The sequence below is a fragment of the Nuphar pumila genome, chromosome 2 (genome assembly GCF_984573655.1).
Source record: "Nuphar pumila chromosome 2, dmNupPumi1.hap1.1, whole genome shotgun sequence".
NCBI classification, from domain to species: domain Eukaryota; kingdom Viridiplantae; phylum Streptophyta; class Magnoliopsida; order Nymphaeales; family Nymphaeaceae; genus Nuphar; species Nuphar pumila.
In genome coordinates, this window is record NC_143250.1 from 146045725 (window position 1) to 146072281 (window position 26557).

The following is a 26557-nucleotide window of genomic DNA, read 5'->3' on the forward strand; positions in this document are numbered from 1 at the left end:
TGAAGATCCATAGAGTTATAAAATCATAAAGTGAAAAATGCCTACACCAACAACAACAAAGCGCCGATCCGATCAGGGGTGCCTTTGATGCTGTCACAAAAACACGTGGACACGACGATACGTGATACGGATTCGGCCCAAAAAGTTTGAAGATTTTTTGAAGAATAGGACATGAGGACACGGATTTTTTTATTTTTTAATCAATAAAAATATTTTCTTTCATTTTAATATTAAAAATGAATTTTATACTAAAATAACACTTATAATATTAAAATATGTCACCATGCGTGTCTCTGTCGGTGTCCATATGTCAGAGCGTGTCTGTTTGTGTCACGAGGGACGCCACCAAAATGGTGTGTCCCTTTGACATAGCTTTGATGTCATTCATCCATAAGATTAACGGCATAAAAAACCATGACTGTATTGCTTACGTTCTAGATGGGTCCCACATTTTTCAGAGCCATATATGGCGTATATGATTGGCATCTAAAGAATCGAGATGAACGGCTTAAAACAAAGCTAAAATATAAGTGTTTCTAATGCCGTTCATTACAACGATGAACGACATCAGCAGGACCCCTGGTTCATCAGGGGTAACCCTGACCTGATCCGCTCTTTGTAGTCTATGCAATACTCCATCTTCCTTCATATATAATATATAGGGATGTCAATGGAACTGATTTTATCCGATATCCTATTGAATTCGACTCCATTTGGTAAGATTTGGGAAAGCCAAAACCACACATCTAATTACGGATTATAATAGTCCCAAGGTGGTTGGCGTAGGGGGATGGGGCCTTGGCTGCTAGACGGGCAGCAGTCAAGGTCCCATGCCCATGGGCGTCACCCCTCTGCGCCATAGCATAAGCCCCGGGGGCAGGTGTCATTGCTTCGGAGTTTTATTCTGCTGGCACGATGACCTTAGGTATGACAGGCTTAGCCAGCACGATCAGGTCTTCGTGTCGGGTGCAGTTTCTTTGCGAAGCAGGTTATATGCCCCCCCCCCCCAACAGGGCCGGTAGCTCCATCTCATGTTCGGGGGTTCCCAAAGAGCGGTCCCCCCCCGAACACAGACGTGGGATTCAGTGAATCATCGGGGGCGAACATACACCACCCTCTCGTTTCTTTGGGTTATAAATTCAAAGAAAATACAGATTATAACATGATTCTAACACTATGGGCATTATGAAAATATATTTTATATATTAAAATAGTGTTATATTTAAAGTTTTAAAAACCCCAAGTTATCGTATCTATTTTTTCGAAAAAAAAAAAATTTCAACTCACGTATCTTTGTGACTTTGAACATATTTATCAGATTTCAATACCACAAACATTCTGCAACAAAATACAGGAAGCTATTTCATGTAATGGGCAAGGAAAAAACTTCTGCTACTCGTTAATATATAAACGTCAACAACAAGAAAATAAAAAATAGAGCACAACATTTCTCTCATCTTCTAAGAAACAAAACTTTCATTGGCCACTAAAAGCTTTTCCTCCATTTCATGAGAAACTGATGCGAACAGAAAGATTCGATTCGTGAGAAACTCTCTACTACATACGAAAACCAAAAGAAAGGAGGAAAATAAGAAAAAACTGCATAAAATTCAAAGAAAACAACAATATTCAATCCATCAACTCTAACTCAGAAATCCCCTACAATATTTATAAGAAAACATGATAAACCCTAGGTTTATTTTGGATCTGAGATGAATCCATTACATTAAAAGATTCAATCCTAAATAAAAAACTCAAACTAAATTGAATCCAAATAGATCTCTTTAACCTGGGTTGTACCCCTGGATCAGAAACTCACGTCTCACAATACTTGATCAGCTCTCTTGAGATGCATAGACTACTGTTGTGCATACAGCATTCTAGAGCCCAGTCATATCTGTAGGACTGGCACACAGAGAACCAAACACTTTAATTTTAGATTGAAAGGTGAAAGAAATCCATAGGAAGTGGTAGCAAGGATTATGCCAGAAGGATCATGCTACTAATTCTTAACATAGAAGCGGGTTGACCATCCTCCAATGGAACTTTATTTGATCAGTACACAGTATGGAGTCTTAGGCTTGAATTGAGTCTAGGAATGGATAATCAGTATACCCAATAACTGGGTCTGATGTGTAGAAGGTTGATCTGTTGTATTTATTGAGAGGTGCATCAAGCTCAAACCTCTTGGGCAAGTCTGGGTTCGCCAAGAAATATCTACCAAAGGCAACTAAATCTGTATCCCCTTCAGCAACTGCTCTGTTACCTTCTTCTTTATTGTACCCTCCAGCAACAATGAAAGTCCCTCTGAAGGCTTTCCTCAAAGGAAGCAAACTGTAAGGAGTTTTCTTTATCTCTTCAAGATTGAACATCCTTGGTTCCAGTACATGCACGTAGAGAATTTGGTACTTGTTCAATGCTTCAATCATGTAAAGCCCAAGAGCTTCTGGATCCGAATCAGCAGAATCTGCAAAATCTCCAAAAGGTGAAAGCCTTATGCCAACTCTATCTGCTCCAATTTCTTGGCAAACTGCTTCAACTATTTCCAGTATAAAACGGCAACGGTTCTCAAGACTGCCTCCATACTCATCTGTCCGGTCATTGATGCTGTCTTTCATGAACTGTTCCGGCAAGTAACCATTGGCACTATGGATCTCAACTCCATCAAAGCCTGCAATGTATTTATTTGATTTATGATCAGTTCACATTTCTTCACACACACATGTGTGGAGAGAGAGAGAGAGACTCACATGGACAATCATTCCTGCAAACAGAAAGTGGATGATCGCATGTCTTTTTTTAATATTTACATGGAGAAAACACCCATAAGGCATAAAACTCCGTGGAGTCACCATGTTTGGCTTGCGCAAGGGGTGACACACATGGGATTTAATTGAACATAAACCACCTGCCTAGCGGCCTAGGTCCCATCCCACTATGCCAAAACACATTGGGGCGTTTGATTTCATAAAAATAACTTTTGGATACGATAGCGCGGAGGGGGGGGGGGGGGGAGGAGAAGAACCGTCCAATCTTTTGATCGGATGGTGCTGGTTGGTTCGCAACTGGGTCCACACAAATATATTATCAAATATACATTTGTGACATTTACAACAAATCAAACAGTGGATTGCTTATAGCTCATAAAAATACAGTGTACATTTGCAGTTAGTGGATTATAATGCAGTAATTTGCCTTTCTTTCTATTGTGCTTGGATAAATTTTGGAGCTCAATCTTGGCATTGTATAGCGTCTCTTTCAACAGCATTAACAGAAAGGAGAAACAGTAAAAGGTCAAAAATCAGAAAGCATGCCTTAGGAGACTTACCAGCCTCAACAGCATTCATGGCAGCAAGCCTGAACTCATTAACAACTTCAGGAATTTCTTCTGTCTTTAGCCGACGAGGTGGAGAATACTCTTCCTCATCCAGTGGGTTAGTGTGTTTCAATTGCTTGTCGGTAGACGAGATTGGAGGTTGCCCATTAGGCGGGTATCCTGTAAGCAATAAGCATTTTGCAGAAGTCTGAACTTTGAAAGGGCAATAAAAGCAAAATATATTCATGAAAAGCTTGGAGCAATTGGTTTAATCAAGGTTGTCAGACTAATAAGTGGAAGAATGAAATGATACTGGTGGCGGAAGCAGAAAACACATAAAAAACATGAAAAAAGAAGCACGAGCAAACATATAAACACATGAACAAAATATGTGAAGAGTATAAGAAAAGCATCAAGCCTTCTTAGCAAGAAGTATCATACTTCCCAATCTAGATTCCGGAAAGCATGCTTCCCACCTATGTAGAAGCTTCCAGTAACTCTAGGCTTAATATTGGAAACACAAGGAAACTATCAGGTCATTTCATGTGGGTTTAAGCCGGACCAAGAATGTGATTTCATTTCAGAACATGGCTGAATTGACTTTGCAGGAGCCAGAACACATCGGGCTTTGGGTACCCAGTCTCAATCCGGTGGGGCTGAGGCTGCACTTTTCTGCCTAGGCCTGAATAAAGTCCGGTCGGTCCCAGCGCAATTATATATCCGGCCCTAATCGGGCCAGGCCCATGTGCAAAATGCATAGGGCCCCACAAGCCAGACTAATTGTGTCGGGCTTAAAGGGCCCAGCCCAATCCGGGCCCGATTGCAACATGGTTGGGCTAGGCTCAGGCCTCAAGAAGTGTCGGGCCTGCTGGGCCCCAATCTGCCCGATGTCCACCCAAAGTTTCCCATTGTGCTCAAGTACATAATGTGCACGTGCACACACACACAGGAAGAATCGGGCCAGCCCGCCCGGCCCGATGTCCACCCCAAGTTGCCCATTGTGCTTAAGTACATAATGTGCACGCCCGCGCGCAGGCACACATGCAGACAGAGGAAGAGGGGAAGAACTTAAGGCCATACCAACACCAGCAACTCTTCCAACATGCCAAAGCTGGCAGAAAAATACACCACCCTTCTCATGAACAGCATTAACAATTGGCTTCCATGCCTCCACTTGCTCTTTTGTCCAAATTCCAGGTGTGTCTGGGTATCTTCAATGAACACCAAGTGTTTGATGATTTAAGGAAATTAGTTAACAATCAATCCAGTGAATGACCATCATAGCATCATTATTCAGCGCTAGAAATCTGAAGAGAATCAAAACAAGGTAAGCAAAAAAGAGGAGCAACAATGAGTTGAAAAAGCTTCTACCCTACGGCAGTCTCTGAGGTGCATGTGGCTTCAGTTATTAGAAGGCCACCCTTAGTGGTTCTTTGGGAGTAGTACAAGATTGCATGAGGCTGGGGCACATGCCCGTAGGACCTTACCCTGGACAATGGTGCCAATACCACCCTGAAATTCATAATATGTATATGTCATTTCTTTGCATATTCAGCCATTGCAAAAGAAACTATAAAAATATGAATCAGTGCCTACGAGTAGGAGTGCAAAAGGGTCGGATGTGGGCTGGATCTGAATCCGAATTCCAAACTGGATTAGAATCAGATCCAAGGAGGTAAGGTTGTATCCGAATACAAAATACATGTGGTAATACTGGATTCAGAAAACAAAAAAAAAAAACACAAAATAGCCAGTTTTCACGTGAAACGATTTTTTTCACATATTAAGCAAACCTAAGATAATGGTGCTGCCAGGAAATGGAAAGTTTTCTCTCTCATTGCCCACAAAGAGGGTCCTTATTAGCTGCTTATCAATGTCACCAAGTTGACAGGATGTTACGAGTGAGAAACCCACAGTGACCATCCCGTGGTCACAGGTGATCCGGCAAATCATTTTAAGAAGGTGATTTGACATCCTCACCGTCCATTGATTCACCCCACTGAGAGCCCGTGGATTTATGCAATTTGTGCACGGTGAGGATGCTAAATCACTTTCTTAAAGTTATTTGGCAGATGACTTGATCTGCTCTCGTGGGCAAGGGGTGACTTCAAAGGTTTAACTAATCGGAAGCTTATCAATGTACGGCCGGTGACAGAAGGGTTTTGTGTTGGCGTAGCCCCAAAATGGAAAAATCTCATTATGGTTTTGTTGTTAAAAGCTTAAAATGTTTTAACTCCCACTCCCTGGTAATATTTTCCTAACTGGCTCGCTTGAGTGAGAAAACTCCTTGTTGGATTTGTTTTTTTTTTATGATGAAAGAACCCTCATCGAGAACCGGATCACTTAATGAGCCCCCGTCTTTCTGCAAGATAAAACTCCAGGTTGAAGACACGACCATCCACCAGCGAAATTTGGTTTGTTCTAATCAGAAAATTCCATTGTGGTGTTTAAAATAAAAAGTCTTGGTCCATTTTAAGTAGAATAAAAGTAAGGCTAAACACGAGTTGGGTCCGAGCCGAGGTTTGAGCTCAGCTCCTCAAAAAGTATATGTTCAAGCTCGGCTCGAAATCACACCGATCTTGAAAAACACATGTACTTGATCGGCTCAAGCAGGAGCTGGCTCCCTGATCAAGCTCGGCTCGAAATAATTAACGCTGATCTTGAAAAACACGTGTATGTGATCGGCTAGAGCTGATCATTTTTATTTAAAAAAAAAGGTTTTGTAATAGATAAAGACATGCTAGGATTCGATCCCAGATCCCTCACGTGAAAGCTCGTCTTACCCATTAGCGTAAGAACTTGTTTTAATTTATTCTTATGAATTGAAATAATACATTTATTAAAAGGCATGACATACCCATATGAATCGAGCTTCACTGAGCTCGACTGCTTGTTCAAGCTTGGCTCGTTCAGTTATGTTGATCCTACATCACTGTTCAAACTCGGCTCATTAAATTTTTCAGATGAGTTTGAGCAGAACTTAAACGAGCCTAAATTATTGTTCAAGCCCTGCCCACTAAAATTTTCAGATGAGTTTGATCCGAAATTAAACGAGTGGAGCCTGAGCCTATCTCGGCTCGTTGTGGAGTCTTACATTAAAGATGAGCAGAGCCGGACCTGTCAAGAGGCCAATGAGGCTTGGGCCCCTGGGCCCAAAAAAAATTTAGGGGCCCATTTTTAAGGCCGGAGCTCCCCATTTGTTTAGAAAAGGTTGAATGCAAATTTTATTGTTATTTTGATTCTTTAAAAAAAATCGGAGGCGCTGCCCCCAAACTCTTACTATTAATAGGGGGCCTATTTTTTTCCTCTGCCTCAGGCCCCATAAAACACAGGTATGGCTCTGAAGATGAGCATCCAAAGCTACAAGTGCAAGCAAAAGATAACCAAAAAAACAGTGTCAAAATTACGAAACTGACCTGTGAGAGAGTGAGAATTTTCCCATCTGGTGTGGAGTGGAGAGTGGTTGTGATGGTGCCACTGGGGAAACCATTTTCTCTCCCTCTCTCTCTGAGAATTTTCCCTTCTGGTGTGGAGTCAAGAGGGGTTCTGATGGTGCAGCTGATGGAATCAAGAGGGGTTGTGATGGTGCAGCTGGGGAAACTATTTTCGCTCCCTCTCTCTCTGAGAATTTTCCCGTCTGGTGTGGAGTCAAGAGGGGTTCTGATGGTGCAGCTGGTGGAGTCAAGAGGGGTTGTGATGGTGCAGCTGGTGTAGCCATGGCCGCTCTCTCTCTCTCTCTCTCTCTCTCTCTCTCTCTCTCTCTCTCTCTCCTTTTCTCAACGACTCTTCCTTTTCTTTACAAATACTTGATGCAAAGAAAGAGGGGGCTTGGACACGTTTTATAGCTCACAGTCTACCTAAATGGTCACTCGAGGTGCTTAAATAACTACCATATCGCTCCTTCATTTTTTAATGTTGCTACCACATTTGAGGGTATTTTTAGATATTTTGGATGGCACAAGAGAAGCCAACGCAGATACACATTGATTGAATATTTTTCACGCGTTAGTGTGCTTGTTTTTTTACTGCCCAAAGAGAACACGATGGTACATGGTGATATGGCTCTGGCCAATCTCTCTCTCTCATAACTTCAAACCCACACACCCCTACAAGTGGGACCCACAGAGGGGGTGGAGTTTGTAGTTGTCAACCCGGGGTGAGATTAGCAATCTCACCCAGCTTTTGACATGATCTGCTCTCGTGTCAACGGGTCTGGTTTACTGGGACCTGATCCAGACCAAATTAACCCTATATATAAAGTTCGGATATGGTGACAAATAAGAAGACCTGGGTCCAGACCTGAAGGTCAGATTAATACATGAACCCCGGTATAGTTTGGGAAATTTTATACCAGGACCAGTACCCGACCTGAGTTTCAAATGAAGACCTGTAATTAATTTTTCAATGTAAAAATGATAAAAAATATTATTTGAGTGGGTATGGTCCGAGTGTGGTTCATGTAGTTGTTATCGAATCCAGGTATGGTTTCTCTTGTGGTAGACCCGTGTTTGAACCCAATCCGTACTCAAAAATCTAGTCTTGATCAAGTGTGTACCATCATGAGTCTTAATGATTCAGTACCACCATATCAATCCTAAAATGGCTTGTTATCGGGTGAATTCATTTTCAAAAAAGAGCTAGAGGTGCTAGAGAAGATGGAGCAACTAGCAAGTTCCCAACTAATTAATGTGAGTAGTGTGTGCATGCTCATCCTTCCAATCTTGTTCTAAGCTCATTTGCAGATTCACAATCTCCTAAAATTTTCCCTTGTTCAGATTGCTGCTTCAAATAGAAACAAGACAGATTTGTTGCTTCTTTTGAAAGGATTTTTGCTCTAAGATACCCTTGTTTAGGGCTATGTCACAGGGACACATGACACATCATTTTTGTGCAATTTTTTTATTATGAATAGTATTCAAAGGGACACGACACGAGGGTAAATTGAAGAATCTCAGTGACATAAATTTAGGGTCATTAATTTCTGGCCAGCTGGGGGGCACCTCATATGAAAAGAAGGGTAGTCAGTGTTGTGCACAATTAGGTGGAGCCAATAATAGACAACGTCGTTTGATTGGTTGTTAGTGATTGGTAGAGCACCTACTATGGGGAAGTAGATCTGATGCTCTGGGCAGAATATGTATACGAGTGTTCTGCACAATTAAGGGGAGCCGATAGACCGTGCCATTTGATTGGTTGTTATAGCATCTGATATGAGAAGCAGATCCAGTCTTCTGGGCAGAATGTTCAACTGGGATTTGAATGGTTGTTAGAGCACCATCTATGGGGAGCAGATCCAGTGGTTTGAGCAGAACACTTATAAAAGTGTCCGGCCTGAACACAGGACCACGTCTCATGGAGGCAAAAGACAGAAAAATAGTGGATGACAAAATTATTAAAGGCAGACAGCTGGACACACCATTTGTCCACCTTACCAACAGGGGCTCTGCGTGGTTGGTAGGAGCTGTCACAGTGCACGTCTGTGTGTGGTGGGATGTTGCAAGTTCAAAACCCCAGTGATACAATTGAATAATAACGGGTCGGGGTCTGCCTAAACCCAGCTTGCCTTTCAAAAAAAAAAACATTTGTCCACCTTGGGCTTCTCCCATTTTACGAGCCGGCCCTTATCGTCATTATCAAGTTCCTATGCTGGCCAACTTGATGAGAAAGTCACAACTGCCGTTGGATCTTTCTTGGTCCAACGGCTATTAATCATGTGCCACCATAACAACGATATTACACAACCATGGTATATTCTCACAAAAAAAAAATACGGTGGTCTTCATGACACCGTATGGCTGTGGACACTCTTGTTTGCATAGATCTAGCCGCCAAATGGTAAAATCTAACCAATGTATTTAGCATAATTTATTTAATATGTTAAAAGGTTTTATCATGTTTAATACATCATAGACCAAGAGGGGAGGGGGGCTCTGTTTGTTTGGTAAGGGCTGTTAGTGAACATCAACATGTGTTGGGATGTTGCAAGTTCAAAACCCAATGGTATGTTGTGTAACCGGTGGAGGTCTGCCTAACCCCAGCTTGACTTTTAAAAAAAAACAGTTTAATACACCATAAGATTCTATTTTTGAAACGGTGATACTCATAATTCATGAAAATAAAGATGATTTAAAAACAGCATAAAATGTCATATTTGAGTCAATTGTAACACATGACAATACTAAATAGAGTAAGCTAAACATGATTCAACAATTAGATTTACCTTTTCGGGCTTAGATCTAATTATGTAAATCAAGTGTATACCACTATAAGCTATGGTGGTAATATATATATATATATATATATATATATATATATATATATATATATATATATATATATATATATATATATATATATATATATATATATATATATATGTGTGTGTTAAGTAAAGTATGAATCAAGATTTTCATGAGCTTTATATTTCAGTGTTGATCTAGATGCTTGGTTTATAAAAATAGACTCTTTGTTCATCCAATTATAATGCATAAGAAGGATCTTTTAAGGCTTAAAGAACAATGGCTTAAATTTTTTGTAAATATTTAAACTTCTAAAAATCACATTTTTTTATCAAAAATACATGATCTAACGATCGATTCCTACCAAATGTACTACGTTGAATGCATGCAACTTCAGGGATGGATTTGCAAAAAGTGTTGAAAATACCTAGTTCATAATTTATTTTAGATATTTTCAATTAACATATTCTAGTATATATATATAGGGGAAAATATTTACTACTAATGATGGTAAGAAACTAATGAACTAGAAATCATAGTTGCAAGTTGTATCGACTCAATCAAACCACATAGATGTGTTCAACATGGTTTGTTTGCTAAGGATCAAGCCTCATATCATGCTTTTCTCATGTAAAAAAATGTGATCTTTTGAATTATGAAATTTTGGCATGTTACTGATTTGTGTACCCCTTTAAAAACCTAATTACTTTTCATAATCACATGACTCAAAACAAATTTTTTACTAAACAAATTACTTAAATCACATTAGTAACATTTGATCTACAAAATATTAGAAATTTTTGAAGAAAATAGTGATTTCTACTCATTAGTTTCTTAGCTTCATTAGTACTCAATATTTATGCATATATAAGGGGGTAATGTCGAACGACCCATCATCGGATAAGTAGGTTAGATCAATGTTCGCCTCTAATTGAGTGTGCGATCAACGACAAAAAAAATGTTAAAAAAAAGGTCTTTAGTAGTCATGACCTTGTATATGCTTGTTTGACCTTTACAATCACTCCATCATATAACGTCCCAAAATTTTAACTCAAAAATCAAAAGTTTAACACATTTTAAAAATATTAATAAAAAAATCATTTACGACCAAAATCAGTTAAAGAAATTGAGTGGGTTACACATCTATTAAACCATACACCGAATTAAATTAAATTTATTAATCACATGAATAATTTAATTTAGTCTCATAAGTTGAAAATAACATCAGAGTTAAACTTAGTATCAATTCCAACACAAATCCTCAAAAAATGAAAAAGATTCGCTCTTGACCCAATGCCACATCCTGCCATCGTTAGGCATCCTCACTTGATACCTTCATTTAAATTTTGAGGTTAGACTCATTGAGTCTCAATAGAAAGTACTAACCCAACACAGGTAAACTAACACCAATATACATGAAACATACTTGAATGAATTAACACATTAATTCAAAAAAATATTCATTTCAAATATACATAACATCATAATTTTATAACAAGAATAAATTTTAAAAATAAATAATAAATTTTATGCATGAGCAAGTAAATAATGCATGTACTTACCAATGCACAACTGTGGATTTTTCATGCATGATTGACTTTAACTTTAATTTTTTATTTAAATTTTCTTCTTAAATGATGCATGTTATGACTAAATTACTGTGCATACACTTAGGGTTTTACTTCTTAGCCCTATGAGTACTAACACAGGCTTAACCTAGATTAGCACCACTGTTTAAGAGAGATATTTTCAAATAAGTTGTAGCTTAACCCTGGTTGAACACCTTTCATCGATCATGAGTAAGAGACTACCTAAGAGAGGGATGATTCTCTCTTTCTCTCTCTTTATATATATATATATATATATATATATATATATATATATATATATATATATATATATATATATATATATATATATATATATATATATATATATATATATATGAGAAACTGGAATATGTAAACTAGCAAAATATATAAACTGGTATGAACCAAGAGTTTCATAGTTTTTTTGCAAATGTAGCCCTTCAGATGCATTCTGTGTAGTTCATTTGTTTGGAATTGACTATTGAATCATCATAATCGGATCAAAAAATATGATTTTTTATAATTGTATATTTATGAAAATTCTGAGTCATTGATTTTCAAGTCTTAAAAGATCTTTTTTATGCATCGTAATAAAATGATCCAAGAATCCGTTTCTATAAAACCATGAGTCTAGATCACATTTGTACAGTAAAATTTTAGGGAAAAAAAACCTACGAAAAGCTTACACTACAAGAAAATTGTGGATTAGCGACGGACGATATCCATCATTAATCCATCGCTAAATTGTTTAGCGACGGATTAACAATGGATATCGTCTATCACAAATTTTTGGTCGCGAATTAACGACAAAACTTATTTTTCGTTACTTCTGTCGCTAATTTGCGACAGATTAGCGACGGTCATGATCTGTCGCTAGTCCGTTGCTAAATAAGCACAAATTTGGTTTTGCAATGGACATTATCCGTCGCTAAATTTAAAAAAAAAAAAATGCTCCCTGTCAGGCGGTATTCTGACATCAATAGGCCGGACTTGTATCGCACCCGACAGGCGTTGCACAGGGTCTTAGACTCGAGCAAACCGGCGTGCTCTCCGACATGCTCTGCACAGAACCGATGTGCTCTCCGGCATCGCCGTCCTCTAAAATCAGCCCTGTCGTCCTCTGTGAAACTTTTGTCCAACGACCGCTCTGCCTCGTCGCCGTCCTCCAATATCAGCCCTTTCGCTTCTGCTTCCCTTTCCCCTGCCACTCCAGGGATGCCTTGATATGCTTCACCGATGACGGACGAGAAAATGACCACCGAAAGAACCTTTGTAGCGTCAATGACCTCATCGACGATGGCATCAACCTAGCCGCAACAAACTGCTTTGTGCCCTCCACGAAGAAGTTGTTCGAACTTCGTCGCCCATTCCACGAAGAAGTCGATTTAAATCGAGCGGCAGTGAGGTCGGTTTAAATTTCGAACGGAGAGAGAGGAAAAATTTCGCGCTTTAGATGGGTCGGTTTAAATAAAAAATTAGCGACGAATTTAGTGAGAGATTTTTTCCGTCGTTAATTAGCGACGGATTAACGACGAAAAAAAATCTTTCACTAAATCCGTCACTAAAATATTTTTCTTGTATTGAGAATTAGCGACAAAAAATTGTCGTCGCTAATTCGTCGCGGATTAGCGATGAAAGTTTTTTCATCGTTAATTCGTCGTTAATCCGCGATGAATTCATGACAGAATTTTTTTCATTGCTAATTCCACAAATCATTCGAATGTTAGCGACAAATAGTTTTCTCTAGATAATCTGTCACAAATTTACGACGAAAAAAATCCATCGTAAATTTTTGTCCCTAATTAACAATTTTCTTGTAGTGTTAATGCATATATACCGGTTCACATATTTGACTTATTTACATATTTTAATTATAATATATATAGAGAGAGAGAAAAACGGACTTACCTTAGGACCAGGGGCGTGAGTTTCTCCAAGAATTTGAAACTTCCATTAGAGCCCTTACCTGGCTGCTCCAAACATACCTAAAAAAAAATTAGAACTTCCATAAAAAATGAAATATCTTATTCCTGATTTGGCTCGCCTAGCTTGATACTCAACATTTTTTTGTTTGGGTCACCCCAAATAAAAGAACTTTTGGGTCTCTCTCTCTCTCTATTATATATATATATATATATATATATAATTCAAAAACTGCATGCGGTTAGCTTCTAGTGCTAAGTATTACCACATGGGGTTTGTCATAGTGGCAATGAATAACACGTTTCTATTTTCTGATCCCTTAAAAGCATGTATCAGGTGCAACGACCATGGTTTTACCTTGGGGTGGTAATCGTGTCGGGTTGGCGGGTCAGCATACCTCAACCCGACCCGTTTATTAAACGGGTTGGCTATGGCAAACACGAACCCGGCCCGTTTAATAAACGGGTAAGTACCCGACACGACCCACCAACCTATTTAATAAATGGGTTGGGTCGGGTAAACGGGTTCTCAGGTTTGCGGGTCGGGCAGACGGGTTGGCGGGTTGACCCACCCGCCTAACCCATTTATTAAACGGGTCAGCCGGGTTGGCATACCCCTAACACGAACCCGACCCGTTTAATAAACGGGTTAGGCGGGTCAACCCGTTTATTACACGGGTTCATTTTTTCCAAACCCGAACCCTCCTAAGAGGCGGGTTGGCGGGTCGTGTCAGGTTTTGCCACCCCTAGTTTTACCTCTTGTTCTCAGTCAACCTTTGTGTTCTAGATGCCGTCCATTTGAACCATAACCACCACCGTTGGATGCCGTTCATGGCCCTTGACAGTGATACTGTCAGGGATACCCTTGATCTGAACCTTTCTCTACAGAAGGGCCCCACCTTATTGTCTGCACGTGTTGGTGGGCCCTACAATGCATGCCATTGGACAACATTTCTAACCCTCATTGCCCAAATCACGTGCAACATTTCTGATCCATGGTCTAAATCCAACACGTGTTGACAGTAAAAATGTGTGACACGTTTTCCTGTGGAATCACATTAGACCTGATCCCTGTTCTACAACATATGAGCATTTATTAATAGTAGGGATGTCAACGGGTCAGGTTTCGATCGTACTCGGGTAGAACCAGACTCGGACCCGATTTGAGATTAAGGTACCCAGTTCAGACTCCGGTCTAATCGAATTCACCATGAGAGAAATCATACTCGGATCTTATAAGGATTATATGAATCAGACTCGCACCATACTCGGTAAAATAATATTTTGATCTTTTCTATATTGAAAATTTACCGATCTTAGTCAGAACTCGAATCAGGCCTGGCTCCATATATTAATCAGACCCAAATTTCTTATTTATCACCAAACCCTGGCATTGTACGGTTTGGTATGGGTCGGATCCGGAACCCATTGACACCCTTCATTAATACTAGTAACGTGCACTTGCAAATTGCAATGCACGAACGTGTGCACCAGTGCACACAACAAATGCTAAATATTTAAAAATAAACATCAGAATGACGAAAATCCATACATTTCTAAAATCATGAAGTGAAAAATGCCTGCACATAGTTCAGAGAGCAGATCGGGTCAGGGATACCCTCACAGTAATCTATCAGGTGTACCTTTGATGTCATTCATCCATGCGATTAACGGCATCAAAATCACTGACTGTATTGCTTACGTTCTAGATGGGTCCCACAAATTTTTTCGGTCGATGTCAATGGATCTTATTTTATTCGATATTATATTGAATTTGACCCTGTTTGGCCGGATTTTGTAACCCAAAACCATATATTATAATCAAATGCGGATATGGTTTTGATTTCTTACTATGGAATCTGAGGGATATCAGACTCTTATTACATATGAAAAACCATGATTTTGTGAGCTTTTCACTGTCCAAGTCTGAATCTTATCCAAATGTGATTATATTTAGCTAATATACGATTAGTCGAATCTAGTTTTGATCATATCCGACCTGAATCGATCCGTTTACATCCCATCATTCTCTCCAAGATCCACAGGGCATCAATTACTTGAAAATATCAGGTGCAATATGATTGTACAAATATTTGTGCGTTAAGCACTTTGGGGACAGGCCTGTTAGTTGAGGAGCCCAAAGCCTGTGGGAGGGGCGAGCAGGTTGTATGTTCCCCCCGCGAACACGGGGCCGCGTGTTTGCGGGTCCGAATGAGTGCCACGTTGGCACTCATTCGGGAGTTATGTACGGAGGAATATCTTGGGATCCGCAATATTCTTTCGTACACACCCAAACTGACGAATGAGTGCGAACATGGCACTCATTCGAACCCCCGAACACGCGGCCTCGTGTTCCACGGGGAACATACACCACCCTCTCGTGGGAGGGCGATCAGTAGGGGTGGCAAAACATGACACGACCCGCCAACCCGCCTCTTAGGCGGGTTCGGGTTTGGCTTAAACTAACCCATTTAATAAATGGGTTGACCCGCCTAACCCGTTTATTAAACGGGTCGGGTTCGTGTTAGGGGTATGCCAACCCAGCTGACCCGTTTAATAAACGGGTTAGGCGGGCAGGTCAACCTGTTTACCCGAACCCGACCCACCAACCTGCCCGCTAACCCGCCAACCTGTTTACCCGACCCAACTCGTTTATTAAACGGGTTAACCGGGTCGTGTCGGGTTACCCGTTTAATAAATGGGTCGGGTTCGTGTTTGCCACAGCCGACCCGTTTAATAAACGGGTCGGGTTCGTGTTGAGGTATGCTGACCCGCCAACCTGCCGACACGACCCGCCAACCCGGCCCGATTGACACCCCTAGTGATCAGGTGCTTAATGCACAAAATTTGTGCAATGCGATTGCACCCGACCCTGATTCACAATTACCAAGAAAACAGTATTTCAAATTAGACGTGAAGGATGCACCAAAGTGCTGAACTTCAATCACTTGACCTTGAAAATGGTTGCATTCTACCCAACCAGGGAAAGCCACTTAGTGATCTGCTGTGGGGCGCAATAGCATTTGAAGGGTGACCAGGTGCAGCAGCACATCAAAAGTGTGAAATCATATTGCACCTGATCTGCTCTCTTATTTAAAAGGGGGGGCTGCTGTACCACATGCCTACCCGGTATTGCTCGGTCAGCTCACCCTGGGCTACATCTCTATTAGGGGTGTCAATGGATCGGGTTTACCCTGACCCGACCCGAACCAAACCCTATAGGGTATGGGTATAGTGATAAATAATAAGACTCGATTAAGACCCAGGTCCGGACCAGCATGGACTCGGATATAGTTTGTGAAATTTTATACTAGACTCTGACTTGATCCGAGTTCTAATTAAGACCCACAATTTTTCAATGTAAAAATAATAAAAAATATGGTTTTATTGGGTATGGTCCGGGTTTGGTTCATGTAGTTTTTATCAGGTCTGGGTATGGTTTTTCTTATAATGGACCTGCTTAGACCTTGGTCCAAACCCGATTAGACCCACTTCCAGACCAGATATTATACCCAAAAACTGGGTCTAAGTCTGGTATCACCTGGGTCCAAACCAAACCCGACCTGTTGACACGTCAACCTAACCTCGATTGCAAGGTCATCCCCTTCACTATCTGTAATGGTCAGCTGACATGCAAAGATCGAGCTTTTCTTCCTTAATAATAATTACAAACGAAGTTATGAAATCCACTAGACAAAAAGATACTCATATAGGATAAACTTTAACGACAGTAGTCCAGTTCTACTATTGATATACTTTTTTTTTAGTGTTTTGGTGATGTGGTTAAGTATACAAGAAGCATGATATGTCATTTTATTTTTAATGACGAGGAACCCTTGCCTAAGTGAAGAGATGTCAACGGGTACGATGTGGGCATTACCAAATCTGACAAATCAGATATGCTTTAATCGAACTCATATTTGAATTCGGAGTCGGATGAGAGATTGTTGAAACTGAATCTTAATCCGACTAAACATTACATAACTGAATCTGACTACCAAAAATCAACTTTAAAAGTTGATTTGGATTGAATTCATTGTTAGTGTAAAAACCTTAATTGTTGAGAAATTTTCTTTCAAAAATAAATTTGAATGCTTAGATCTGGAAAACCCTATTTCCAAAGCCGAGAATGGATTCACAATGAAATTTTGATGAATTTTGACTTTTATTTTGTCAAAATCAATTGACTTTGGAACACCCTCGGCAAGTTTTTGAGGCAATTCGAGTAATTTCAGTCTTTTAGGGGTATTTTTGACCCTGAAGGACATAGTCGTTCCAACCTTCGTTGACTAACCAGGTCAACTACGTGAGACTCATATTTGTCTCATGCACTTTGATTAGGCTTTGACCAAGGTAGGGTTTTTGAAATTATTATATAGATTGAGGTGTTTTGAAAAGTAAAAAAAATGGTTTTAAAAGTAAGAAGAGACATTCAAACCCACCTCTTTTTGGGTCAATGCATTCTGAGCTGGGTCACTGGTGTGAGCTTTATGAAAATGCTCTTTAAAATAATATTTTTAATTAAAATCAAGTGAAAGCCAGACACCAAAAATATAAAAAATGGCTCGCACGAATGGTGAAGTCTGGGTCGATCTCAAGAAACGGAAAATGCTTTGTATCCAACACACCATCTATACTACTCTTTATTGCCTTGAAAAATAAAAAATTAATTAAGTAAAATAACTAAGAGTGTTGCCCTAATTAAATAGTTTTATTACAAACCCAATTAATAAAATAAACCATAATCTAAGACAAAGAAAGGTCTTTAATGCTCTGAGTCCTTGTGTCCATTTGAATTGCTTTGCTTCCCTTTGTCCTTCCCTCCGTGTACCCTTTGGGTAACTAGGTTAAACACTTTTTGGTCTTTGAGGACACTTTTGAGGGCTTGAGAAAACGAAAAGGGCTCTCTCGCACGTCCAACGCTCCCTGCAAAACACAAAAACAAAACACAACTACAAAACACAAGTCCTAAAAACCAAGGTTAGTAACAAATAAAGAAAAGAGTTTAAAAGTAACTAACTTGCAACTAACTAACAAACTAAACTTAACCAACTTAATATATATATATATATATATATATATATATATATATATATATATATATATATATATATATATATATATATATATATATATATATATATATATATATTAGTAATGATAGGGTACTCCCAAAGTACCTACTTTCACCTAATAAAATCTTTAGATTTTCAAATTTGTTGAATTTTTTTTTTGTTGATCAAACCCTATAGATATGATCTACAAGCATTATTTAGTAGAAAACAAATTTTGAATCATATGATTATAGCATATAAGTAGGTCTTTTAAGACCTTTAAAAATCAACGGCTTACAATGTATCAAAATTTCATGATTTAAAAAATCCTATTTTTATGTCTAAAAACAGGATCCAAAGCATGATTTCTATCAAATAAACTTTATTGAATACATCTATAAGGTATGATTGATAAGAGATGCAACCTACAATTATGATTTCTAGTAGGTGGGAGTAGGTACTCCTGGAGCACAGGAGCATTACTATATATATATAAAGAGACAGAGAGAGAGAGAATTAAATCCTACTGATAATATCTATATATTTCTTAGTTGAAAATAAGTTTTGAAGCATGTGAAGTGACATGCATGTAGTTTTTTAAAAATCATCAAATATATACACAATGGCCTATGTATAAATTTTCATAAGTTGAAAAATAGAGGTTTTACGTCCAATAAACATGATCTAAGAGGTATCGTTTCTATGAAGCAAACTATGCTGAATACATACATCTACGAAGTCGGGCTTAGAAGATGCAATCTAACTCGAATTGGGATCAGGTGCAATCACATTGCACAAACGTAATGTGCTGCTGCACCTGATCACCCTCCATCTGCTGTTGTACAGCCTACCAGAGTGGGGCCCAACAACAGATGGAGGGCGATCAAGTGCAGAGGCACATTGTTCGTGCAATGTGATTGCACCTGATCCAGCCTCCGGTCTACACCCATGGTGTCTGCTAGGTGGGTTTAAGTGCTCCTGGAGCACCCTATCATTACGTCGAACAGCATGTGGACCGTCGTGTGTCGTTAGACTTCTTGAATATGACTCTTATCGGTGGTTTGGTCATTAGAATTGGTTGAAACCGCTGCTAACAGTCGTTTTTGCAGGGGAAAAAAGTTGTCCAATCTTTCGATCAGCCGGGTCCACATGAATGGGCCATCCATTGTACATTTGTGACAATTTAGAATCAACTGGTGTATTGCTGATGGCTCATAGATGAACAATATATACTTGCAGCTACTAGATTATCATGCAGCATTTTGCCTTTGTTGTTGTGCATTACTGATGCACAGGATGAACTTTTGAGCTCAAAACTTGGCATTAATTATAGGTCTCTTTCACCAGAACTACCAGAAATGAGAAACAAAAGGTCAAAAATTAGAATAGATGTCTTAGTAGACTTACCAGCCTCCATAGCTTTCCTGGCAGCAAGTCTGAACTGATTAACAACTTCAGGAATTTCTTCTGTCTTTAACCGGCGAGGTGGAGAGTAGTCGGGCTCGTCCCCTTCATTACCTCCTAGCTTGGATTTCACTGGCTTGTCGGTAGATGAGATTGGAGCTTGCCCATTAGGCTGGTATCCTGTAAGCAATATGCATTTTCCAGTAAATCTTGAACTTTGAAAGGACAATTTGTAGGACTTGAGACAACTTACATTATATATATGTGTACATATATGGGTAAATATTGGCTACTAATGAAGGCAAGAAACTAGTAAAAATCACTTTTTTCTTCAAAAACTTTCAATTTTTTGTACATCAAATGTTACCCATGTGATCTACATGGTTTGTTTAGTAGGAAACTTGTTTTGAATCATGTGATTATGACAAGTAATTACGTTTTTAAAGGGGTCCACAAATCTAACAGCCCACAATGTGCCAAAATTTCATAAATCAAAATATCATATTTTTACATCAGAAGGGCAAATTCCAAGGATTGATCATTAGCAAACAAACCATGTTGAACACATTGTGGTTAGATTGAGTCGAAACAACTTGCACCTATGATTTTTAGCTCATTAGTTCTTTACCTTGATTAGTAGGAAATATTTTCCTTATATATATAGAGACTTTAGTGCAGATGTACATACGGTGTCATTGAATTGAAACTCGTAGGTGCAAGTTATTTTGGCTCAATCTGACCCTGCAGATGTGAAAATTTGGTAATACGACCTTTGATTTTCTGTATAATACACCAGATTCCAGTGATTCGATCTCCCACCAAACAGACCATGTGGATCATATCTGTAAAGTTAGATTCACTATTGAAAAAGGCAACTATCAGGTCATTCCAAAGTGGGTTCAAGCTGGACCAAGATTGTGATTTTATTTCAGAAAGTAGCTGAATTGACTTTGTAGGATGCAGGTCATTTAGGCAAGAGTTCAGTTAAATCATAAATGGTTTACCAACCATAGGGCAGCCAATGTACAGTTGGTGATTTGGAAGGAGGGGGGGGGGGGGGGTTCCTTGTATTATCCAAAAAAAAATGTATTAAAATTCTATTTAGAATCTGAATATGCAAAAACAAGAATCACTTCGGATTTTATTTGGTCGACTCATTTAGCAGAAAAGCAGATCTTTGCCAACAGAAATGAAGGCTAGCAAATCTTTTTGGTGTTCTAGTGAGAACATAAATCATGTTGTTCCAAGCAGGACCATTCAAGTAGAACAGTCAGTTCACACTCTTAAGGCCGAAACATGAGCCAAACTTAGTGCAGTACCAGTTTCCAGTCCAACCATGTCATCATCATCATCATATAGTTTGCCAGGCCTATAAGGGCAGTGTAAGAATGAATGGTTATGCTGGACAAAGAGTTCAATCTTTTAGAAATATCTTGAATGTTAAACTCAAAGATTAGGACATGGAAATAAAGGCCAAGCCATGTTGAGCATGTAAAAAACAGGTTATTTTCTGTTTTTCATTAGTGGATTTGTGCAAGAGTGTACCACAACAAGATGCTGCCTGTTGTGGTTTAAGCACCATAATGCACACACGCACATACACATGAGTGACGCGGAAAGAGACTGTGAGTTTACCTTCAGAACCACACACAGGAAGAGAGGAAATTATTCAAAAACATACCATAATTAGAAACTCTTCCAGTGTGCCAAATCTGGCAAAAAAATAGGCCACCCTTCTCATGAACCGCATTAACAATTGACTTCCACGCCTCAACTTGTTCTTGTGTCCAAATTCCAGGTGTATCAGGGTATCTTCAATAAACACCAAGTGATTGATTATTAAGAAAATTAGTTAACAATCAATCCAGTCAATGATCATCATAGCATTATTCAGCACTAAAAATCTGAAGAGAATCGAAACAAGAAAAGCAAAAAGGGGAGCAACAATGAGTTGAAGATTCTATCTTCAAAGTTTTACACTGCCAGGACGGCGGTAAGTATGGCAGGCAGAGCCAGCGTGACTAGGTCTATGATCCTGGGATAGTTTCTCCGAGTAAAATTCAAAAAAAAAAAAAAAAGAGTTGAAGCTACTACCCTCGGGCAGTTTCTGAGATACATGTGGCTTCACTTATAAGAAAACCTCCTTTGGTGGTCCTTTGGGAGTAGTACAAGATTGCATGAGGTTGGGGTACATTCCCATAGGATCTTTGTCTTGTCAATGGTGCTAATACCACCCTGAAATTCATAAAATCCTTGTCATTTCTTTGGACATGCAACCTTTGTAAAAGAAAGCAATAAATAAATGAATATATGAGTTAGTGCACAAGGATGACAAAGTCATGCTCATATACTGCATGATATATATTTGTTTTAGACAGGTTATGTCAGTTGTTAAACATAACATTAACATTGCATAATTATCATAAGAAAGGCATTGGCTGACATTGTATAAGAACCCATTTATGAATAATTTAAACATATTATTAATATTCAATCCTTAAGAACTGGTGTAGCTTTCCAGTTTGTCTATGCTAATTGTATTTCAAATTACAAGGATAATAAATACCACTACAGTAGTTTTTTTTCAACACATTCAACAAAATCTTCCCCACATTCAGCAAACACCTACCACAAAATCTCCCCCACATTTAACACATGATTAGGCCCACTTTACTATATGGTACGGAATGTTGGGCTGCCAAGAGACATCATATTCAAAAAATGAGTGTAGCTGAGATGTGTATCCTTAGATGGATGTGTGGAAATACAATAAAAGATAAGATTCGGAATGAGGAGATATGTAAGAAGGTAGGTGTTGCACCCATTGAAAATAAGATGAGAGAGAATCGTTTACGGTGGTTTGGACATATTCGGCGAAGGCCTAATGATGCTCTAGTTAGAAGGATGGAGAAATGGAAAAATATATTAGTTAAAAGAGGTCGGGGTAGGCCTAAGAAGACTTGGATGGAGATGATAGGAAAGGATATGAATGCTTTGAACCTCACCAAGGACATGGCGTTGGATAGAAATGATTGGAGGAGAAGGATTCATGTGGAAGTCCCAAAATGATTTTCTTTTTTTGGTTCATATCCCCGACCCCAATTGTTTTGGGATGAAGGCGTAGTTGTTGTTGTAATTTGAAATACAATTGTTGACTGAGATTTTCCCTTATTGCTGCTTATTTAGAACATCATATTTTTAGCCTAAGGGTATTTGCCCATTGGAACTTAAAATTGAATGGTCAGGAGGTGGATGTTGCTTAGTGTCCTTGAAGCTAAAGGAACTAGGCGATTACTTATCACTAGCTTGAGAGATGTAAACTCATTTCCTAGATAATTATCTTGAAATTTCCTATTAAAATTTTACAAGATCAGTGGCGTAGGAGCTAATGCCGTTTAGTGTTTGCAAGACTAGAATGTATAGGCTATATGTCTTCTTTTATTTGTTGTCAAGTAGGTCACTGCATCTGCATATAATGTAAAGTCTTAAAGAAAAGCAAAAAAGTGTAAGATTAGTCGACTACTTGTGCATAAATAAGCTTGAATCGGCTTAAACTTTTTGTATCTGTCTTAAACTGTCCAGACCAATGTCAAAATTGAATCCAATATTCGAATCGAATCACCATTTTTTGATTTATGGGGAATGATTCAGCCCCCTTGCAGAATGGGCCCATCGAGGCCCGACTCAGTTGTAACTGGCTGAATATGCCTGATAGATCTGAATCACTGTAGATATAATTTTTTTTTCCTGATTTTTTTGAATTAAAGAAGATTTTACATTTCACCATAAGCACCTGATCACCCTCCATCTTGAGAACAGGGCCTATCAGTCGTGGGGCGGGGCCCAAGGCTTGATAGAGAGCTATCTGGGGCTTAATGCACAAATTTTGTGCCAGTGATTGCACCCGATCCGGACTCCATAATTGGGTGGTAAAGGGCAATCTCGGTGCCAGACTGTACAAGCTTCTTTATAGAAACCTGTGTTGGGGTCAGGTGCAATCACATTGCAGAAATGAAATGTGCCGCTGCACCTGATCACCATTCCCTACTCTGATATGCTGTACAACAGAAAATGAAGGGTGATCAAGTGCAGCCACACATTGCATTCAATAGATTGAAAATGGATGGCTGAAATTCATCCAAAACTTGAAGTGCTTGATGTTCATCTTCATGAAGGGTGGCTGGGAAAATTGGGCCTCTCCCCACCTTTTTCCATTTGAACCAAAGATGGCGGACAAGAAATGGAGAATGGACTGAGGATGAAGGTTAAAATCAAAATCCATGGGATGGGCTTACTCTTGTCCCCACCCTGCCTGGCCTTGCCCCATCCTGATCCCTGTTAAAGATATTATTATTATACTCTTATACATATTATAAAATCTTATATATATATATATGAAAATGGGAAGCTACCTGATTTCATCCATGCCCGACCCGTACTATATGGTTTTTTTTTTAAAAAATGGTGTTTTTTCAAAATTCAAAACTTGCATGTGTTTTAAGTGCTTGTTTTCATAGGAACTGGTCTTGGATAATTTGATTCCGATGTGTGGATAGGTTTTTATAAGGTTCTAAAATCAACAGTCTACAATTTTTTTAAACTTTCGAGGCTCAAAAAAAATGTAGTTCATCCAAAATGCATGATATAAGAGTTGATTCCTAGTGAATTGATCATCCAGAAAACATATGTAAGGTCAAAATTTCAAAAAAAAAAAAACATCGGGTACAAGGTCGAGTAGGGATCTCTCTCTCTCTCTCTCTCTCTCTCTCTCTCTCTCTCTCTCTCTCTATATATATATATATATATATATATATATATATATATATAGGGAATCTGAAATATGTTTACCAACCAAATATGTTTTCTGGTATGAATCAAGATTTTCATAGTTTTTTTTGCAAATCTAACCTTGTAGATGCACTTGGTGTGGTCCATTTGGTAATAATTGACAGTTGGATCATCCTAATCAAATCAAGAAATGTGATTTTTTATACTTGAATATTTATGAAAATTCTAAGCCATTGATTTTCAACCCTTAAAAGATTTGTCTTATACATCGTAATTGGATTATCCAAGAGTTTATTTCTATAAGACCAAGCATCTAGATCACATCAATACGTGAAATTTTCAAAAAAAAGTAAAAAACCTATGAAAATCCTAGTTTATACCAGAAAACATATTTGGCTGGTAAACATATTTTAGTTACCTTATATATATATATATTTAACCCTAACATAAAACCTTTTTTCGAATATCTGATTTTTTCTTCTTCTCTTTCCTTTAACGAGTTGGGTGAGCTCTCATTTCTCTCCTCTTCTTTCTCTAATGACAAAAGGCAACAATGGCGGAAAGCGACACTGACGAAAGGACCGGAGAAACAATCTCTCTCTCTCTCTCTCTCTCTCTCTCTCTCTCTCTCTCTCTCTCTCTCTCTATATATATATATATATATATATATATATATATATATATATATATATATATATATATATATATATATATATATACTGAAAATGTCAAATATGTCCTTAGAGGTGAGTCCTCTTCAATGCTAGGATGGGAAAGGCCAACAACTTTGTAATTCATGGTTCATAGAGTCGACGGGTCGGGTTTGCTTCAGACCCATGCCTTATTTGAGATGATGGTATCGGGTATGGATCTGGGTTCAATCGAATTTATCATAAGAGAAACCATACCTAGATCCTATAAGGATTACATGAACCAGACCTGATCCATACTCATTAAAATAATATTTTTGTTATTTTTTTAATTGAAAATTAACAGTTCTTAGTTGAAACTCAGGTCAGTTCTCGGTTTGGTATGAAATTTCACAAACCATACCCGGCTCTATATACTAATTGGGCCTTTCAAGTCTGACCCAAATTCTAAATGGACCTTCCCATTTATTATCAAACCCCAACTCTATAAGGTTTGGTATGGGTTGGGCCTGACCCATTGACACCCCCATTCATGGGCAACAAACCCATCATCTATGCTTCAAAATGTTGGCCCTAGGGATGGCAGTGGACGGGGAGAAAACAGGGCCCCGCCCTGCCTTGCCCCATTTGGACCGGGGATGGAAGACATGAAACAGGGAATGGATCGCGGATGGAGGGTAAAATCAAAATCCATGCTGGGATGAAGGCAGAAATAAACTTACTCTTGCCCTCACCCCACCCCGTCCCGTTCGCGATCCTCGTTAAGAAAAGTTATATATATATATATATATAAGCCTAACATAAAACCCTTTTCTCAAATCGGTCTTCTCTCCTTCCTCTAACTAGCCGTGTGAGCTCCTATTTATCTCATCTCCTTTCCCCTTCTTCTAACAAGGGAAGGCGGCAATGGCAGAAGGATCGGGAAAATAGAGCTCCGTCTTGCCTCGCCCCGTTTGGATCAGGGATGGATGACATAAAACGGGGAATGAACCGGGGATGGAGGTTAAAATCAAAACCCATGCGAGAATGGAGATGGGGATGGAGGGCAAAATTTTGAGTCAGGGCGGGGGTAAAGATCTTGTCCCGCACCCCACCCTCCACTGTCATCCCTAGTTGGTCCTTCGTCTTTTTGTCCAACTTCCACAGTTAGGAACATGCAGGTAATTTTTGTGTTTACGGGTGGCATAACAGACTACTTTTTAATAAAAAAACAAAACAAAAAACAAAAAGAAAGGATATAGCATTTTTCAAATAAGGGTGCCAAATAAAAAAAAAATAACCTGTGAGAGAGTGAAGACTTTCCCATCTTGTATGGAGTCAAGAGGGGCTGTGGTGCTGATGCTGAGGCCATGACCTCCTCCTCCGCTTCTTTCCTCTAAACCTTATGAGGATGATGCTTTTATAGACACCAAACAACTTGACTGCTCACATTTGGCACCCAAAATAAAATACCATACACCCACACGTTATTCTAGGGTGGTTGACTCTGGCCATTTTTATCATATTCAAAGGTCAAAAGACAATATTGGTCATTTTGTGCATGATTCTGCCTAAAATAGACAAGGTCTTAATATAATTTGTTGGGACCATAATGG

General features: G+C 38.9%; 2 protein-coding genes across 3 annotated transcripts; both read right to left on the reverse strand.

Moving 5' to 3' along the window:
* Positions 1 to 1458: 1458 nt before the first annotated feature.
* On the reverse strand, positions 1459 to 7175 carry LOC149847512 (putative 12-oxophytodienoate reductase 11). Its single transcript, XM_089997068.1, has 5 exons — positions 6733 to 7175; positions 4688 to 4828; positions 4397 to 4527; positions 3329 to 3496; positions 1459 to 2671 (listed from the first exon to the last, which is right to left on the reverse strand). The coding sequence occupies exons 1-5, from the start codon at positions 7032 to 7034 to the stop codon at positions 2076 to 2078; spliced, it is 1338 nt and encodes a 445-aa protein (XP_089853194.1). The 5' UTR covers positions 7035 to 7175; the 3' UTR covers positions 1459 to 2075.
* A 10573-nt stretch (positions 7176 to 17748) lies between these two features.
* On the reverse strand, positions 17749 to 26370 carry LOC149847513 (12-oxophytodienoate reductase 2-like). 2 transcript variants are annotated; one of them, XM_089997069.1, is made up of 5 exons: positions 26243 to 26370; positions 21619 to 21759; positions 21206 to 21336; positions 19528 to 19704; positions 17749 to 17992 (listed from the first exon to the last, which is right to left on the reverse strand). In XM_089997069.1, exons 1-5 carry the CDS (start codon positions 26311 to 26313, stop codon positions 17832 to 17834), a joined length of 681 nt encoding a protein of 226 aa, XP_089853195.1. In that variant the 5' UTR covers positions 26314 to 26370; the 3' UTR covers positions 17749 to 17831. The 2 variants fall into 2 exon arrangements, with proteins under 2 accessions (XP_089853195.1, XP_089853197.1); XM_089997071.1 differs by having other exon boundaries at positions 17817 to 18018.
* Between the last annotated feature and the right edge of the window lie 187 nt (positions 26371 to 26557).

Coding starts and splice junctions, on each gene's coding strand:
- LOC149847512 (XM_089997068.1), bottom strand. CDS start 7,034: ATGGCTACACCAGCTGCACCATCACAACCCCTCTTGACTCCACCAGCT. Junction 4,528..4,687: donor ACCTCAGAGACTGCCGTAGG/GTAGAAGCTTTT, acceptor TGTTCATTGAAG/ATACCCAGACACACCTGGAA. Junction 3,497..4,396: donor TGGAAGAGTTGCTGGTGTTG/GTATGGCCTTAA, acceptor TATTGCTTACAG/GATACCCGCCTAATGGGCAA.
- LOC149847513 (XM_089997069.1), bottom strand. CDS start 26,313: ATGGCCTCAGCATCAGCACCACAGCCCCTCTTGACTCCATACAAGATG. Junction 21,760..26,242: donor AAGTCTTCACTCTCTCACAG/GTTATTTTTTTT, acceptor TATGAATTTCAG/GGTGGTATTAGCACCATTGA. Junction 19,705..21,205: donor TGGAAGAGTTTCTAATTATG/GTATGTTTTTGA, acceptor TATTGCTTACAG/GATACCAGCCTAATGGGCAA.